Consider the following 14018-nt stretch of genomic DNA (forward strand, 5'->3'; position numbering starts at 1 on the left):
TTCATTTTATTGCCACAATACTGTTAAGTGTTTCATTCCAGTCCAAAAACATATAACATCCATACATTCATGGAAAAGATTAGAAACTTTCTGCAGCTGTTTTACAAAAGGTAAATCCTTAATTAAAATCATTTCTAGATTTTTTTTTTTTTTTTAGTAAAGTGGTTTGTGGAATGTATTCAATTAAATATTTTGAAGTGAACCTTTACCTTGTTGGTGACCAACAATTGTCCAGACGAAAGACAAATTTATGTTCGTAAACTTATTCGAATAGAAATGATAGGTTTTAGGTCAATGTCAATCACATACTTAAAAAAAATGCAGTACCAACATATGAATGCCTTTAACATAAATGTCTTTTTTACTGGTGTTTATATTTGTTCCATTATACTCTGTGACAGCCTGATTAAAACCAGTTGGGATTGCATAAAAATGTTTTCTCTCGCTCCTCTTTTGAAACCCCGTTCCTCCCCCGCTGCCGTTCTTGGTGACGTCAAAAGGAGGAGAGATTTCGGCCAATCACCATCGGGTATCCGGCTCATCATCTAGTCAGCGTTTGCATCATGGAGTAGGTGAACTCACGTTGTCGATATTAGATTGAGACAGCTGCCTCTCTGTTTAGTAGCCTGGAAAAGCTTTGACAGCGAGGACCAGGCTGCGGAAGCGAGTAAGTAAGTGAGGAAGTCGACATTTTTACATGTCTGATATGTGTCAGGTCGCCTGTGGTTGACCATAGAAAGCTAATTTGACTAGCTCTGTCATTCATACAGCAGCGATATTGTTTCAGCAGCAGTGAGCTAGGCTATGTTAGTTGTCCATTTGTAACTGCATGTTATCTTCGATAAACTGGCGGAAGGTAATTAGTTAGTTATCTCTGTGTCCGCTGTTGAGAGGCTGCTCATGTGAGAGTGATTTCATTGTGAACTGAGTTTGCTTTGTCCGTCATTTAAAATCCTCCTCATTCCTTTCACTGGCATGTGAGGAGTAATGTATTTGCTAACTTGGCTTCTTTGTGGCATTTAACCTCTCTATTTCAGAGCTGCCTCAAATAAATCCAGTCGTTTTGCTTCTGTAGGATGGAAACCGGAGGAGAAAGTTTGCTCAGGTCCCGCAGCCGAGCCGCCAACAATCCGTCTACCTTCCCAGACTTGGATGGAGGATCTAGTCCTGGAAGACATCCGCATGGGAATGGCGATAACCGTATCACAAGCAATGGTGAGCAAATATCACGCACACCCACGCGCACACATCTTGGGCAGATTGTGTAAGGAGACGCTAACCTCTGTTGCAGATTTTTAGATGATTCACATCCTCCTTTTTAGCTTCAGTATATTTCCGTTAATGTTTTTCTAAAGACTGTACTGTGATCTGTTCCTCTTACAGTTTGTGTTAGCATACAATAGGAAGCAACAGTAGTCGCACTACCTTACAACGAGTTCAACAATGAAGTTTTTTTTTTAAGTTTTTTTTCTCTGTTTTGAAGCAAAACTTTACCTGTGTGGAAACAAATAAATTAAGAAACCGTTGTCATTGTGTATGTCATTCTAATATATTTGCACCATCCTGGTACAGTGAAAACAACAAACTAAAAACATTGTATTTCTTATGCATGCCATTTTCAAATGAATTTTTCAGGTTTTCACATGACATACATGGGTGTAGTGCTACTCCACCCATGACATCAATAAAAGAACAAAAGTGTCAATCATCAGGCATATGTGGATGTTAATGACCTACAGTAACCTTAACTAGAAGTTGTGACTCTTTGGGATTTACCGCTTTTGCTATGACTTATTTCATTTTGTTTCCCCCTACTCAAATTAATCATTGTTTCACTGACCGGTCTTTTAGCTCAGCTGACTTTGATGATAACCGATTTGAAGGATTGCTCATCGGAAGCTTTGTTGATAATTGAACATGCCAAATGTAGGTCTGTCCACAGCACAAAGCTGCATTGAAATTCCAAAAGTGATTACCAAGTGGTTCATACTGTTTTTGCTTTTTGTTTTTTAACAGCATTTATCATGTGTCATTTCAATTTCAGGGAAAATTGAAGTGGAGCATGTGATCAGCAAAAAACTGCAACTAAAAAGGAAAGCAGAGGTTAGTTGGTTTAAGAACTACACAATATATTTGTAATCACATCAATGGGTGATTTTATTTATTTTTTATTTTTTTGCTATTCCAAAGGACCACTTGGATGCAGTATTTTTTTAGGCTTTTGTTTTTCAGCTGCAAGACATTCAGTTGAATGGACTTTGATTGAGCTTGATGCCCTCACTTCTGAGCATCTATGAACCCTAATTGAGTCATTTGGGGATCATTTTGATTATCTGTGAACTTGGAAACAACGATATTGTGACTGAAACAAAGAACGGAAAGAGATCATTTGCATAAAAACTGACATTCAGTTCATTTTCTGACTCATTTTTGTAAACCAGCTGGAATGATGTCGAACCAGAGCAGAAATGTACCGGAAGGATGATTACAAAAGATGTGTTCAGTTTGGCTAAAGGTCGAAAAAGTCCATGACACACTGATCTGTTGCAAAACACTTCAAGCTATGCTGATTTAGTATGTTTGCCCTACTTTGTGAAAGTTACAGTGACATACTGTGGAAGAATATTATCTCTTCTATCAATTTAAGCACCTAAGGAGGACTATGCGTGCTTTTTTTGTTTGGCTAGGACCTGAAGAGTGACCTGATGCGTCAGTTTGAAAGCCAAGTCCATGATTTTATGGACAGTCTTATTGAAGAATCAGCCAGCCTTGAGTCCACTCCTCTACCTGCAGCCTTCTCATCTCCACTGTCGGACAAGGAGAGGAGCAAACTTGGGTACTCCATTTCCTCATCAACCCTGAACCCGTATAAATGTGCAGACCGCTTTCCTTTTACCCGTTTTCTTCTTGTCATGATAGTAACCCGCTGACAAGAAAATGCAAATTTAGCCCTTTCTTGCCCACTTTCTCTTCCGTAGGCACTTTCGGCCTCCTCATGGCCACGGGAAGCACTTTGTTACTCGGAGATCCCTGCTTGAGTAAGTTCATGCTTCACTATGCAAGTCATTCAAATGAGATTCTCTGTAATGCTGTACGGTAATTTAGTTTTCCTGAAGACTGCAACATGTTTTTTTATGCAGCTGCACTGTGCAGCCCACTAGATTTATGATGTGTGTTTTTCCACAGCGAGCTGTTTGAGGTGAACCACATCCGTACCATCTACCACATGTTTATTGCCCTGCTCATTCTCTTTATTCTCAGCACATTTGCAGTCGATTTCCTTGATGAAGGCAGGTAATACTGAATAATGTGAGCATTTGGTACTTGTGTTGAAAGACATTTTCTTTTGTTCTGGTTTTTTTTTATTTTATTACCTAAACATCATAATAAACCATTTGCATGTTCTCTTAAACTCCTCTGCCTTAGGCTGGTCTTGGACTTTCACCTGCTGGTCTATGCATTTGGACAGTTCCCTCTAGTGGTGTGCACATGGCTTTGCATGTTCCTGTCTGTACTGCTGGTTCCCTACACCTTATTCCAACTGTGGTCACAAAGCCAGTCGGACTCCCGTGGTCAGCAGAGGCTGTACACTTGGCTGTTTGGCTCTGCGTTCCTGCTCTACCAAGGCCTGGGTTTGGGATTCCTACCAACATATGTGGTGGTGACCAACAGTTTGCCGCCTGCTTCTTGCTTCATCGTCACCATAGAACAGGTTGGTGTTCTGGTGAAGGTTGTTTTTATTTTGACTGAAATGTTTACTTTCACATTTGGTTTCACATTTCGATGTACATGTTTTAATCTTGGAGTATTTCTCTTGTTTCAGGTTCGCCTGATGATGAAAGCTCACTCCTTTGTCAGAGAGAACGTGCCAAGAGTCCTAGCCTGGAAAAAAGACAAGACGAGTATGTTGCCATTTCACTTAAACTTAATTATTGTTGTGTAATTTATGTATTAATCTCACTTTGCAGAACAGACATATTTATACTATGTTGAATTATTAATGTTATTATAATAAGATGAAATGTTTACTAGTTGGATGACTTCAGAAGGACTTGCGCTGGACTTACTGTCCCCTTTGTCATTCTAATTGCTATCATTTACAGGCAGTGGACCTGTGGTTCCTCAAGTTTCCCAGTACCTCTACTTTTTGTTTGCACCAACTCTCATTTATAGAGACAAATACCCTAGGTAAACTGCCTTTCTTAGTCATTTGTCTAGTTTCAATAGTGACTTCCTTCTTGGGCATAAAACAAATAATTTTTCTCTTCCACTAGAAACCCGGTGACCAGATGGGGCTATGTGGCCTCAAAGTTACTTCAGGTACTGAATTGTGCTTCTGTTGCATAATATTTGAAGCAAAAGAAAACTTTCTAACATTTCCACCTCCCTTCAATGTTCCACAGGTACTTGGCTGTCTCTTTTATACCTACTACGTATTTGTGCGGCTGTGCATCCCACAGTTTCGCAGCATCAGTCTGCAGTTGTTCAATCTGCGCGCTATGGTCCTTTGTGTCTTTAACTCTATACTGCCAGGTAAATTTTAATCTGATTTAAACTTTGTAATGAACTCTTGGCTTGAAATAATAAATTGTTGTGTTGTTTTTTTTTTTTTTGTTTGCAGGTGTTTTGGTTCTCCTGCTGGGTTTTTTTGCCTTTCTCCACTGCTGGCTCAACGCTTTTGCTGAGATGCTTCGCTTTGCAGACCGAATGTTTTACAAGGTACTGCTGTCACCCTCTGACAGATGTTACCCAAGTTATAAATAAAATGTGCATTAATTTTACGATTGCACGTTATAGGACTGGTGGAACTCGACATCCTATGCCAATTACTACCGTACTTGGAATGTGGTGGTCCATGACTGGCTGTATTACTATGTGTACAAGGACTTCCTTTTGGTAAGTGGGTTTTATGTTGAAATCCAGAACATTTTAGCATGATAAGTATTTTTTTTCAATGCCTTTTAACAGATGTAATATAGTATCCACTTCTTTTCTTTCTGTTGTTGTCCTTCCAGATATCTCGGAAGCGTTTCCGTCCAGCCGCCATGTTTTTTGTGTTTACCGTGTCTGCAGTGGTGCATGAGTACATCCTTGCAGTCAGCTTCGGATTCTTCTATCCGGTGCTTTTCTGCCTCTTTATGTGCTTTGGAAGTAAGTGGGGAAAAAATGATGTAAGGTTCATTTATCTTGTTGTTTCCAAGCCTCTTAATTTTTGTTCTTTCAACAGTGATGTTCAACTTTATTTTCCACGATCGAAGGAAAGGCCCCATTTGGAACATATTAATGTGGACGTCCCTCTTTCTGGGTCAGGGGGTCATAATGTGTCTGTACTCTCAAGAGTGGTATGCCAGACGGTACTGTCCACTCAAAGAGGTAACACCAGGACTTTGAGATTTTGCACTTTACCTTCCAGATATACATTGCACATAACTAATTTTAATGGGATTTTATATGACTAAGTAGACCAAAAATGTGTGTGGAAGGAGAAAAACATGCATGATTTTCAAAGCTTTCCATCAATTTAGATTCATGGGAGTGTCTGTGAACAGCATTTTATAATCCTTGCCTTAAAATGATTTTAGGTCTGGACTTTGACCAGGGCCTTTTAACATGTCAAACCTTTGATCTCAACCAGGGCCCAGTCCAGGAGTAATATCTTACAACTTTTAGAAGCATTGCTTTTCCAACACACCTGAATATATAATTTTCCTTAGTTATTTTGGGCAACTTTGTTAGTCTACCTTCCCTAAATCCCAGTAAAAATATAAGTTAATAAGTTTGTGGATTGTTACCTGACTACAATAGAAGCAGCTTGAGAAGTATGAACAGTTTTTTGAGGCACAGTCGTTGTTTAGCTGAAGTGTGAACTCAGTGCAGCTATTCATAATTGTTTCTGTTCCAGTCTTCATTCCTGGACTTGCTGAAACCTCGTTCGTGGAGTTGTCAGAGAGACCTAATGGCTGGACCCGATAAGATAAAATGGGACTACTGAGAGGAACTCCATCACCAATCGAGATGGACTCCACTGGTTCTCCTCTCACTGTCATTCTTAACTTACTGCATTTAAAAATGATGAGTCCTACAGTGTGTGAATGAACGTATTGGAGAATATCTGCTGAGATGCCAAAATCGCAACATCAAAAGTGCCTTATTTATTGAGTTTTCAGCTGCCATTTCTCAACAGAAGTTCACATTTATATATAAAAACATTGAAGCACAAACTTGAATTTTCTTTTCTTATGGGTCCATAATGCTTTGGGTCCACTGTGAAATCACTCCTTGTGCAAACAATGACATGGCAGCTCAATACAAACATTACACAATGAACACATTTTCTGCATGTGATGTAATGGTTAATATTTACCAAGGTAGTATGTTGTAACTTGGTAAACTGTGAGTTATACTAAAAGAAATGACCTTAGTTTTATTATCATTTGGACTTTTTTTTTGTTAAATGTTTGATATTTTGGAATTCAAACATTCTCCCCAGATATCTCTCATGGATATGTCACTGTAAATGAGATATGGTGGGCTTTGTATTATTGGGTGACAGGATATTGGAGTGTATTTAATTATTCACTTAAGCACAAATGAACTCCTCTGTTCATCTACAATGTCACAACAACGAGATGCTTTGGTCACTTTAACAATATTTTTGCAAAACTCAAAGTAATTACTTGGTTTACAAAATATTTAAGACATGAAGGTTGCTGTAACTACTGATATTTTTGCTGAATAAACTCCTAAATTATGTAAGTACTTGGAAGTAACAGACCATAGAACATATTTAATATTTTTGATATGCCTTGGTTATAAGTATTTAAACCTATGTACAGTGATTTATGACTTTGTGAAACAATTACTGTCAGAATTGCAGCTGGCTGCTTAACTGTCAATAATGCAATATTGCAACTTGAAAATCACAAACAGGCTTGCATTTTCAGATTGTCTATTTTTTGTAATCATTCAAAAACTGATTTCAGTTATCAGAGAAATGCCTTATCCTAGTCCTTTGATGATGCTGGAGTATGTTTTCTTTTTTTAGTGTTTATGAACTGCTTTACTGCAGCGATTGTGGGTTTGGATGCTTGTGAAACTTGAATTGCACAACTCGAAGTAGAAACCAGCAATGCAGAACTTGAAACTTTCACAAAGAAAGCTAGATCACCACAAGGTGGCACTCTAGTAAAAGTCTTAAACTGCTGGTTTGATCAAGAACAGATTCCCAGGATTATTTGGATTCCTAGTGTGTAATAAACAAGTAACAGAAAAACATTTTTACATGGATGGATTAAAATATTTCAAGGTTCTATTCGAAATGGGTTTTTTATAATGCCACTATGGGCTGCTAAGCAGTGAAATCGTTTGCAATATAAGTACATTTGAAAGCAGATTTGGCTACATGCCACGTTTGACTTTAATTTGATTATCAGTAGTCTTTAATCTTAAAATTGTAGACATGTCTGAATTGTTCCAAATACAACAAAAGGTAAAAACTAAAAATTTTCCATAAGTTTGTGCTTTTTAAATGCCATTTGCTGTGTCAATTTATATAAAACAGTTTTGTGCAAAAATTTGGATTCATCTCTCATTTATTATGATTGTGTACCTTCTGTGTTTGAAAAGGGTAGGAATTAGGAAATTTCAGATTTATTTTTTTACCTTATTTGCATTCCGGCACCTGAGTTGTTTAAGCAACCTAACTGAATGTATAAGAAATTGACTGAACTCTACGGATGAGCCTGTGTTGTCTAAATCAAGTGGAAATTTATAAATTAAATTACTTTAAATGGGATCTTTTGTGATTTTAATACCAGCCGGAGGATGATTTATCTCTAAAGTTCTGTACCAAGTTTCTTCTTTCCCCCCAGATACATCTCATGTTCTGTGTGCGACTTTGAATATAATTAGATACCAATAGATAGTTTTTGGGGGAGAGAAGCATCCTCCACATATCCAGATTTTTTTAATAAAAACCTGTTTCCCCTGTCTGATACTGTTTCATTCTTACAGATAGACTTGGCTATCTATCCGTGCTACGGTAGGAAAATCTGACGAGGTAGCATAGATAGTCAGAACAACTAGTGTCACGTAGAAAATACGTGACACTAGTTACACACAGAAAATGTACATTTTCACACTATTTGTGGCTTATGACAATATAAAAATATAATAAGCTCTTTGCTTGCTTGCATTGTTCAGTGGACTGAGAGACTATGATTTTTTTCCCCTCCGTGTATGGGAAGTACTGTGACATAATTCAGGATAACATTAGGGAAAATTGAAAAGTGGAGGAAAATTCTATTTTTATTTTGTAATTTTACAACTTTTTAAAGTAAATGGTTGATAGTTAAGTAAGGGACTTGAAAGATAATAAATATGCTTGAAATTAGATAATTTTTTTAACAGAAAAGTGGATCTGACTGGTGGTTTCGCTGAAGGCCGAGCGTCTCTGTTTCTGTGTAGAGATCACAGTTGAAGTTGGCAATAATCTGCACAGCTCTGGATTCTGACCAGTAAATACATTTATTTATTTCTGAAACATCAAAATGACAAGATGTTTATGATTTACATTTCAATTAAATCCAAGCTGAGCATTTAATTAAGGTCTATTGACTTATATTTGCAAAAAATAATCAAAGATAAAGAAAAAATTATTTTACAAATCTTTATTGTGCATTTTTAAATAAGCAATTGATAAATAAACGTATATTATGTAAAGACAGATCTATGGACAGTGAAGAGTTTTAATAAATTAATGGCACATTTAAATATTTATTACATAAGTTATTTATTGTCATTTGTCACTCTTCACTCTCCAATTTTTCACTCTCCATAAGCAGTATTAAGCTCTGAAAATATACACATTTTTTCCTCATATAGTTTTAGGATTTATATATATATATATATATATATATATATATATATATATATATATATATAGTCAGCCTCAAACTGACACAGGCGGACTTGTATGGATATTTACAAGGAATTATGTTTCTTTAGAGAACTCTACATCAAGGTAGGAGCTTAAAGCCTGCCACGTTAGCTCTGGTTTCGCAGCTCTATGTGAACTGCAGAAATAACTTGTAGTCTAGTGCAGAAGATTTAGCGTAGCTATAATGCAGGGCCGGTCCAAGGCTGTATGAGGCCTGGAGCAGAGTTTGATCTTGGGGCCCCTTTTGTTGCTAAAAACATGAGCACCTCTAACAGCTGCTATGTTAGATTTAGTGAAATCCTGGAGAGGGGGAGTAAATTGGTCAACCTAAAAAGCAACAACTTATAATCGCAGTTTACTAATTTGTATTTGTGAACAAATAGAACTCAAACTCAAAGATTAAACTCAGCATCAGAGTGTAGCTATGGTAACAAAATGATCTAACTATGAATATGGTTCTTTGAATTTTTACAAAGTAAACTTGCCAGCTCCTTAAAATCTTAAATTTAAATGTTAAATAATTTAAACTCTTTTAATCTATGTATGCTGAAACCATTAAATCAAATTCAACAGGATTGATAATCTCAATAAACAAATGTTACATTTATATAACTGTGGTCTGTGTTAAAATATTAGCATTTAGGGGGCCCCTAAAGTCCCGGGAGGCCTTAGGTATCTGTTGACTTAATTTGGATTAAACAGAAGTGCAAATAATTGATATTCATTTTAATTGTATTTTTGATTAGTTGTTTTTAAGACTAGTTGTGGGTTTATATAGTGGTTTACTGGCGATGTTTTCCGGTAGCATAATCACCCAGTAACATTTTTACTTTTCCTGTCAACTTAACATCTTTTAAAACAAAAACACGGTGGACCGCCTGCCTGTGTTTAATTTAATTTCAATAAAAAAAACCTCTTTCACCCATCTGATACTGTTTCATTATTACAAATATCTCTGTATTTAAAATATTTTTTTTAAAAGGTATGACATTCTCATAAAAGGATTAGTGCAAACATCTGCGATAGCTTTTCATTTTAAATGGATAGGATGTTCTGATGAAGGAAGTGATATTTTTGTGTTTTTGTAATGTATATAAATTGTTCCAATGCTATGCTAAGCATAACTCCTAAACTTCCACTTCAGTCCCATCACTCAAATAATGTTGTCCAATATAGTTAACATTAACACAACCCGCTATAGTTTTCGGTTTGTAAAGCATGACGGCAGCAATTTTGGACGCGTAGCACTGACTGACAGACTTAGCTATCTATCCGTGCTACGGTAGGAAAATCTGACGAGGTAGCACTGACAGTCAGAACACCGGTGTTTGCGCTGGAGCTGACAGGGGGCCTAGGCGAGCCCCCCGCCTTGTGCAACACATCCTTCTATTCTGCGGTAAAGATGGCGGCGTCAGAGGGGGCGCGCAGCGGCTCGACAACGGGAAAACGGCTCTGATTCGATCCACTTTGACTGCTTAAACTCTTCGTAGAGCTTTCGTTACTCCTCATAATTCATCTGGACCACCTGGATAGAGAAAATCTCTGTCACACGCCAGGGTTGTGATTTTATTGTTAGAGGCAGGCTGGGTGGGTTTCACTGGTAGCTGCTATCCTTAGCCGAGCCAGCTAACACGGGCTAGTTCACGTTCGTGGAGAACACCGGAGAGAGGATTCGGGCTAGGCCGCTGCAGCTCGGGGGAATGTGAACCGTAGGGACACGCTGGGGGGAGGTTTGCTTGCTTGGTCCCAAACGTCCTCACGCAAAAGTATCGGGATGGGACAGCAGGTTGGCCGCGTCGGTGAGGTTACATCGACCGGACTCCAGCCGCCACAGCCCCACGCGCCACAGCCACACCAGGGGAAGGGGAGCCGGGGGAGCGTCACCGGGAGGAGACCCTGGGAACCCGGTTGCAGCACTATGATACCGCCGGTCAGGACAACCGTGGCCAACCCACCCGACCCAGGGATAAATATATTCACGCAGCATTCAGGTAAAGAGAGAGCCATATTTGTAAAGGTGTGGGTGGTTGTTTTTTTTGTTACCCACATTTCTTCGCTGCTGTTAAATCACTGCTAGCATTTCCATGCTATTTGTCAACGACGCCTTAGCGGAACTAGCTTTAGGGTCCAACCTTAACTTTAAATACATCCTCTATTTACTTCTGCTTTTATCTATTGTTTTTTTTTTTTTGTAAGTGTGAACCTTAAGCGCGTTGTTCCAGCATAACATAATAAAGCATGTGGTCTAATGATCCCCAAAGCTTGTGAAAACAGCTATAGTAGTAGTAGTTCAGTGCTTTCTGCTGTAGGATGTTCGCCCTTACAGTTCTTCGGATATCTGGTTGGGAAACACTGATTATTGCTTCCGGAGGTTGACATGCAATTCCACTCTATTTAACACACAATAGGATCCACATACCGCAGGCTTATATTACAATAGACAGTAGTTTTCAGAGGGTCACTTGATAGTGCTTAGTTACTTGGTAGAACTGATGCCAAGTTTAATCCAAGTAGATCAATAAAGCTACATTTTGTAAAATCAAAGATTAAAGCGTTCCAAATATTATGTAATGTGTCTTTGACACAGAAGACCACATTCTTAAACTGATTTGAGCAAAGGTAGTTCCGGTCATCTGACTCAAAGCCACAGTTTTTTCTGTCATAGTTCTGCCTGAAAGCTGTTTTTGTTCATTGGCAGTGAAATCTGCAGATCTTATCCACAGATGCACTGATCAGGCCTTTCCTGGTTGATGCAGAGTTCCAGTTTTCGTTTAGGTTTAACCTTCTGATTCTCTTTTTCCTAGTGACTACACTAAGAAATATTAAAGTGAAAAACATTGTTCCAGGTCTTTGGTAAAGGTCTTAGTTTTGAATCTTACAGAAAATGAGTGACAAGATTGGTCCCGTTTATGTATCAAGACGTGTGTCTGTAACCTTTATCTGGTTTATTTTGATCTTTAAAACTGCATTAGACTCCATGCTGATTGGTTGTTGCACTTGTGGATTAAAGATTGTTTTAGTTTTGAGTTTACACTCATAAAATAAGTTGTGGGAAAATATTTTTTTGTAGGTAATGTACCATAGAGCTGATCAGGTGGAAAACTGTGATTCTGATCTCTGGCTAACTCATTTCTGCATCTCTAATCTACAGGATTTTCTCTTTGAACTCTAGAAAAGCGGTGAAACAGCTTGCTCTTTTCACTCTGTGCTCTGCCTTGTTATTTTACTGTTTGTTCTAGGCTTTTAAGTGAAGATGGCAAAATACCTCCTGCATGATTTGTGTTGATCATCATTTCATACAATATGTGCAGTGTTTGTCTTAACATACTCCCAATACATTTGTTTGCACATTTTAAGGATTCAGCCCTTTTTGAGTGACACGTTTCTTCAAATAAATTATGGTAGCTTCATGTAAAATATGTAAAAAGAAGAAGAAAATTGGCATAATTTGTCTAGTTTCCACTGATGACCTAGCCAGTTAGGACACACAGAAAGTGCAACCTTTGGGAATTGAAAGCATTTTCAGTGCTTGGCTCTCAGAAGTCACAGTCCTCTCAGACAGCCAGACAAGCCCTCTCTGAGTGTAGCATGGCTCGCTGTCTGCACTGTTCTGTTTTCTCCCATGTTGAGGCGAGAGTAACCTTTTTATAGCTACCAGGATGCTGTCACACAGCTCCTCTGCAGAGAGACTGCAACTCTTCAAAGCACACAATAATGGAACAAAGGCTCTTTAAGTGGGGAAGCTTGCTACTGTGCACTGAGGCCTCCGATGCGTATCAAGCTAATGTTGTATTCTGGTTGTCTATTGGTGTGGCTGTGATGAAGCAGCATCCCATCCATCTTTGCAAGTGACAGCAGTTTCAATAGCAAATACATATTTTTTGTGAGTTTTTACTGTTAGTTTGTCAAGTTGCAGTTTAGATCAATTGGAAACACTTGAATAATTCTTGAATTCTGCACTGATGGAAAGCTTTGAAATGTACTAAATTAAACTCTGCTTACTACTAACAGTTAACCCTTTGGCCTGCGTACAAACTGTTTATTCTATCTGTCACTGTTATCATTTTCTTCTATCAAATTCTCAAAATGCAGCCATACATGCTGTTTTAAAATGGGTGAATGCTTCTTCAGTGCTTTCTTAACTACTTCCCTTTTCACTTTAAAATAAGAGTCTTTATGACCTGTCATTACGCCCTGCCCCTGACTCATCTTGTCCAGTTTGATCTGTGTGTGGTGATGTCTGATGATACAGCTACACTCTTTCCAAAGTGTTAAATTATTACAAACCCTGAATTTACAACTCTTGCACTATAATTGCCAATAAATACTGGAATCCAAGCAGCCGTTTACCAAACATGTCAGTGCACGCGATTTTCAAGACCTACTTTATTTTGTGTTTTTTACATAAATTAACAACTGACCCTACATTAAGCTAATTTTGCTGCTCCAACTCTTAACATGAGTAGCTTTTGTGTGAGAACTAAAAACAAGGTCATGCTTTCTAGCATTCCCAGCGAGAAAGCATGACCTCGTTTCCTGCTTGGGTTTGCGTCGGTTTTTACTCAGCTCATCTTTAAGTCAGCGTCCCTGTCTTCTCATTGCGTTTACCTGTAGACAGACGGGTCAGCTCAAAACCACTGAGCTAAACAAGGACAGACGAAGAGCAGACCGCCTCTGTGCTGAATCAAACGGAGTCAGTCAGATGGCACCCTCTTGGCGAATTGGGTCGATTTCTATTGGTGGCTCGCGGGCCTCGACGTATTGATGGTTTTGGTCCTTTTTGCATCGTCAGGATTTCACACATCTCAGTGACTTCACCTGATACTGTCACTGCAGTGTTGGGAGACCTGTGCTATTAGAAGCAGTATAACTTTTCCTAAAATCATCTCATTAACAAATCTTTCATACTGGCTCCCCAAGTCGTTGCTTTTCATTATTTGCCACACTTGATTAGATTTTAAAAGAATCTGGATGTGTATTTAGTAGAGGTGTGCCGATCGATCGGCCGCCGATCATAATCGGCCGATTTCCGTGAAAAAGTGTATGATCGGTGATCGCCGATCACGGTTTCTTGTTGCCG

At 38.5% G+C, this 14018-nt stretch overlaps 2 protein-coding genes across 6 annotated transcripts in view; both read left to right on the plus strand.

Annotated features, from left to right (window-relative positions):
* Positions 1–140: 140 nt before the first annotated feature.
* soat1 (sterol O-acyltransferase 1) lies at positions 141–7992 on the plus strand. Of its 4 annotated transcripts, none has more exons than XM_008407905.3 (16): positions 141–671; positions 1038–1215; positions 2045–2103; positions 2688–2836; positions 2979–3038; positions 3187–3294; positions 3427–3712; positions 3824–3902; positions 4104–4188; positions 4275–4320; positions 4404–4533; positions 4622–4719; positions 4798–4896; positions 5016–5151; positions 5228–5373; positions 5903–7992. In XM_008407905.3, the coding sequence occupies exons 2-16, from the start codon at positions 1077–1079 to the stop codon at positions 5990–5992; spliced, it is 1710 nt and encodes a 569-aa protein (XP_008406127.2). In that variant the 5' UTR covers positions 141–671; positions 1038–1076; the 3' UTR covers positions 5993–7992. The 4 variants fall into 4 exon arrangements, with proteins under 4 accessions (XP_008406127.2, XP_008406124.2, XP_008406126.2 ...); XM_008407902.3 differs by having other exon boundaries at positions 1076–1215; XM_008407904.3 differs by having other exon boundaries at positions 141–667.
* Positions 7993–10224: 2232 nt separating this feature from the next.
* abl2 (c-abl oncogene 2, non-receptor tyrosine kinase) overlaps positions 10225–14018 on the plus strand; it is a 35386-nt gene continuing 31592 nt past the window's right edge. The window contains exon 1 of one of the 2 annotated variants that reach the window (XM_008407898.3): positions 10225–10929. In XM_008407898.3, the coding sequence (XP_008406120.2) occupies positions 10713–10929 (217 nt within the window). In that variant the 5' untranslated portion in view covers positions 10225–10712. The remainder of the gene's footprint in view (positions 10930–14018) is intronic. The other variant, XM_008407899.3, reaches the window with a different exon arrangement.

This window comes from Poecilia reticulata, chromosome 4, assembly GCF_904066995.2.
Source record: "Poecilia reticulata chromosome 4, P_reticulata-male-v2, whole genome shotgun sequence".
Lineage (NCBI taxonomy): Eukaryota > Metazoa > Chordata > Actinopteri > Cyprinodontiformes > Poeciliidae > Poecilia > Poecilia reticulata.